General features: G+C 32.2%; 1 protein-coding gene across 1 annotated transcript; it reads right to left on the bottom strand.

The window, feature by feature from the left end:
* Positions 1-272: 272 nt before the first annotated feature.
* TRIADDRAFT_54744 (uncharacterized protein) lies at positions 273-4,345 on the bottom strand (the record flags this gene model as incomplete). The annotated part of the gene is made up of 13 exons (XM_002110550.1): positions 273-406; positions 490-563; positions 654-752; positions 959-1,065; positions 1,241-1,329; positions 1,550-1,673; positions 1,799-1,897; positions 1,977-2,075; positions 2,451-2,516; positions 2,974-3,060; positions 3,327-3,422; positions 3,642-3,737; positions 4,220-4,345. 13 exons carry the CDS (start codon positions 4,343-4,345, stop codon positions 273-275), a joined length of 1,296 nt encoding a protein of 431 aa, XP_002110586.1.
* Between the last annotated feature and the right edge of the window lie 702 nt (positions 4,346-5,047).

The following is a 5,047-nucleotide window of genomic DNA, read 5'->3' as shown; positions in this document are numbered from 1 at the left end:
CAGGTAGATGTTGACGTACAGTACCTCAATGTATAACATTGAAAGTTAAAATGTTTAGTTAATGGGATGATAATATCACAAATTTAATATTCTTCATAAGAAATAAATCTAGAATTAGTTAGGATTAATAGGAAGACAAGTACTCTTTAAAGTTTTCCTCAGTTATACTATTTTAAATTTATGTGATACGGAGTATACTTGACATCGGTAAATTTCAAATTCAGGATAAATAATATCATAAATTATCAAAATTAGAAAATTACAATTTATTTCTAATTAAACTCTACGATCCGATCGTAAGATTGTTTACTGTGCACATGTCGAAAATAATATCGCAATATTAAAAGAATTCCAAATAGAATGATGATACCTCCAACTGCGGCGATTATTGCGATATTTACGGGCGCTAACAAATTTAGATTATGATATTTAAATTGATTAGTAAAGTGAAGTATAATAAATTTCTAGATATCAGTATCAACAACGTACATAAAGTATGCGATGTCTTTATTGTACAAATTTCTTTACGATTCAGAGGTGGGAAAGTCACATTTGATGTAAGCCTGCAATTTTGAAAAAAATAACTAAGATGAAACAAGTGCCTTCACGAGGTTTCACGGGTATTATTATGATATTACACGTAGTACACATACTTTTCAAAATCATTTAAAGGGCACAATCGCTTGCAGCCGGGCAGTTGTAAAGTAACTGTTACGGAAGAATTTCGATATAAAACTTGAACTAAATATGTCCTATAAAATAGTTTTTCAACCATATAACTTAAAAGATAAACAATATATACCTTTTCATTACCAATTTTATTAAGGGTGAATACGTATATGATAGTTAAAAGAAGAATATTCATCCTATGTAAGAGATACTCTACACAATATAAATTGTGTTGTATAATTCCAACGGTATCGCTTAATGTAATATGCTATTATCTAAAATTATGTACCCATTTTTATCTTTATACAGCTCAAGCATTACAGTTGCAGTATATGGAGGATTTTTCGTCAGATGGAAGCCTAAGGCTAATAATATGGCCATAACGTTGGAATCATGCTATCAGTAAAATAATATTAATATTAGGTTAAGATAGATGAGATATATTTCAAATATTACAAGACCGTCGTGCACAATAAAATATTTCAATATCCATAATTAACAAGAGCTTTTTAAAATTATACGTATGCGATATAAAAAAGTACACTATCTCACTGAAAAATAAAAACTTTACCGCTGAATACATCATGAGCTTAGTAGGATTCATTTTCGTTCCAGACTTTACTGATTTCATATCATGAATCATACGATACAATAATTCTCCTACATTAGAGATAGTTAATGGAATCAAGACAATGAATTGATGTACTAAGCAGTATATCGCAAAGTAGTAAAGTTAAATTATTTATTCATTGATTTATACACAGAAATGCTAAGCATGTGGGTATGGCACACCGACGCATTGACGCTCTCTTCTTGAGTCATATATTAGCTGTACATTATCTACAGAGGTATTGTAGACAATTTATCGGTACGTTGCTACCTGCAGTAACTTTTTGTTGGATTGGGCTACTATATTTCAGGAGCTTTACAAACAATGCAATTTTCCTTAGACGTACTAAAACGGTAGAATTGGCCCAGTGTGGCAACGTTAAATTGTGTTTTTGCTATAATTTATATCAATGAGTAAATCAAATCAATTACCGTCAATATACAATAAACATATATTTATATAACATGACAAACCATAACGCTGATGAATCTGAAATTGTTTTATCATGACAGGCATTACCATGCAAAACAAAGCACCATTAATCTCATGTGCAGCGTAGTAAATGTTCTTATGGGAGCCGTTATAGCCGGCAAGTTCGTAAATTTTTTTTACAAAGCCCTTTATTTGGAGATGAAGTATTACCAAAAAGGCATGGTTAAAAATCAGAAAAGAGTAATAACCAAAATTCCCTACAAACCCCATCTTTCTTAATGAAATCTTTAAATTTGTTTGATTTTAGGTTGTTTTGCACGCTTTGATCATATCTTGGGCATGCAAGAGATTGACTTTTCAATAACTATATGTAACATTCCAAGAATAAAAATCATTAACACTTTAAAAGCATAGTACAATTGTAAGGACAACAAAGGTTCATTGCTACAGAAAAAAGGTATATACGCATATTATTTGTAGCCGTATGTATACTCAATCCATGTAATTCTAAAAGTACTTAGAAATTTTAAGCCAATGATATTCTTTTTACTACAGTAAGTTGATTTTTCCTTTATAGTTATTTTATGCTATCTACTTTAATGATAAGTTATTGATAATAAGAGTCGATATCTGTATATAAAGTCATCCTGGCCTTTAATGACTTTATTGCATTGCCGCTTACTAATATTCTACTGCTGTATAATGGTACGCAATTAATTTAGTAAACAAGATTTATTACCGTATCATTAGCCCTGGGTACTGTGTGAATTGGTATTGGCTGCCATAATAAATTTTTGTTCCATATCTATACGATGACATCATAAAATACATTATCATCGCCTTAAATTATGATGTGGGTACGCAAGCTAATTAAGTTATTGCTTCAATGAGCAGTTACTTATTTATAGAGCTGTGTTCATTAAAAATTAATACACGTATATTTGACATGGTGGTAGTTGATAAACGGTTGTTAAATAGTAAGTAATATTATATTTTGAATGAATAAAAGACGTTGCTTAAAAATGAATCTACTGTATTTACAATATCATATGTTAGCAATGTAAATAGTATCAAATGTGCACACAAATACGTACAAATCCATCAGTGAATTATTAAATTTTCGGAATAAGGAATCATTACACATCATATCTTTAATTTGGTATACTTTAGATACTGTATATATTGCAGCAACAGTTTAAGTGCTATATGCTTTAAAGATTGGAACACTGTATAGGAGTAAAATAGCTGTAGGCATATCCTACCTGTCTTCCAGCAGGCCGATATAGGGCGCTCAATTGTGCTTCTGCACTCATTAACGTACGATCATAGTCAGTGCTTCGAATTTTAACCTTGATATCACAAAATCAATAACAACAGTTATTTCATATCTACATACTATGTGTGTAATACAGTACTGTATATTCATTTATTTATTTATCATTGTAAAGTGGTTCAATGCCTTCCTAGTTCTAATGAAGTTATTTAGTATAGTACGATAATATTACCGTATTATCTTCCGTATCCTCCTCATATACTGATAGAGTGATAGATAATTCTACTTTGCTATAACATTACGACGATCTTGGATTAAAAGAGGAACAATATTTTGTCATACCTCTCGTCTGACATAAGTTGCGTTGATCAAGTGCAATTGGTGTACGTAACGATTCTTAAAGAATTCGCCTAATTTTGCTTCCTGACGCATCCCTTCCTACGCATTTTAGGATTCATTTTTTTTGTTAGCATTTTATAAATGTAATTATAAATTAATAGCCTCTACGAGTACATTATCACGTTGAATTGTAACAAGAGGAAAAGGTAATGGATAAATGTATACCGTAGTTAACATAATACAAGGCGTTGTATCACATGCGTGCTTAATATTTATAGCATTTACTTATTCGTACAATGTTGCCGATCCAGAACCTACCTGAGTTAGCTGACCTAATCCTTGTGGCCAAGGCTTCAAGGGATGTGGAAGATTAAGCAAGACATGGGTTGGTGATCGATCGCCATGACGGTAAAGCTAACGTAAAAGTGACGAAATTTAGGGATAGTGGTTTTACTTATTGCAATTATAATTCACTTTCACAGCTAGAACAATGCAAAAGGAAGATTGATTTTATTTTATGGATTCCAAGATGATAATACTATCATTTCTTCGTAAAAGTCAAAGATCTTTTTTTTATGTAATGTATCAATCGATGGAACGTAGATGTAAAACTTACTAAATTAAAGGAACTCAAAAAAGAGGTCAATGTAGAACTATTGTTATGTAGGGGAAAAGGCATGAAATATTATTTAGTGTGGAAGTAAACAGTATTACTATAATTCTACTAGTTTACGACATATCATGAGAATAGTAAATTACTGCATGACCAGATAATTCAGAATCCTACGAAAGATGTAGTGATTGATTACTATTGATTTAGCAAGTAATCCTATTCGTTGCTTAATCTATAATATATTTATATGTTGTAAGTATTTTCTTGACTGCAATAGACTTACAACACTGGCGTAAACCAACTGTAAGCTTGAATTAACTAGTGCAGCGGTATAATTTACTTTTACAAGTGAAAGGAGAAGACTGCATCGTATGGCGGCTATAAGCAGTGGCTGAAATTTTAGCGACATTGCATCAACGGTATCGCCAATTTTTCTATCTGAACTTTCAATTGGATGTAGATACTCCACTATCCGAGATCACTCAATGAAAAATTTCCTCCTCAAGTGGCTCATTTTTTATAGCAAAATAACCTTCAAGTCTGCCCACAATTGTGTTTACTCATGTGACTTTTCAGAGAAATACAAGTCATCTGACCATGCATCGACTGTAACCCGATTGATTGAAGCAAACGGACAGATGGACGCGACGATAAAATTCATCCAAATTTGCAGTTAGGCCTGACAAGAAAGTAAGCAAAGTGAGCGTTATTCTACAGTATGACAGTCATCAGTTGATAAGCATCGAGGTTAAGAGACCACCTCTATGGTCATGAACAGTTGGATAGTTTTTCTTTGAGTGGTCAGTGTATTTATTTTGTTGCTACTATATTGACGGTAGTTTAGTTTGGCTTAATTAACCTAATTCATTCATATTTCAATGGAAAGTTGATGTTTGTAAAGCTAAATCACTGCAATGGACAATCCTCCAGATACAACCCATACTGAACACTGTAGACTGTAGACTGTAGAGTGGAGGTAAATGAGAATACAGTACAGTAAATGTGAAAGAAGAACAGCTTGTATGGGTCGTTGAACCGTTAAAAACGCATCTACCACATTCTTACTATACTGTACTGTACCTGTACCGTGCAGTACGGTACACTGAGTGTG

The sequence above is a fragment of the Trichoplax adhaerens genome, genomic scaffold, assembly GCF_000150275.1.
Source record: "Trichoplax adhaerens TRIADscaffold_3 genomic scaffold, whole genome shotgun sequence".
NCBI classification, from domain to species: domain Eukaryota; kingdom Metazoa; phylum Placozoa; class Uniplacotomia; order Trichoplacea; family Trichoplacidae; genus Trichoplax; species Trichoplax adhaerens.
This window is presented reverse-complemented; position numbering and strand designations above follow the sequence as displayed.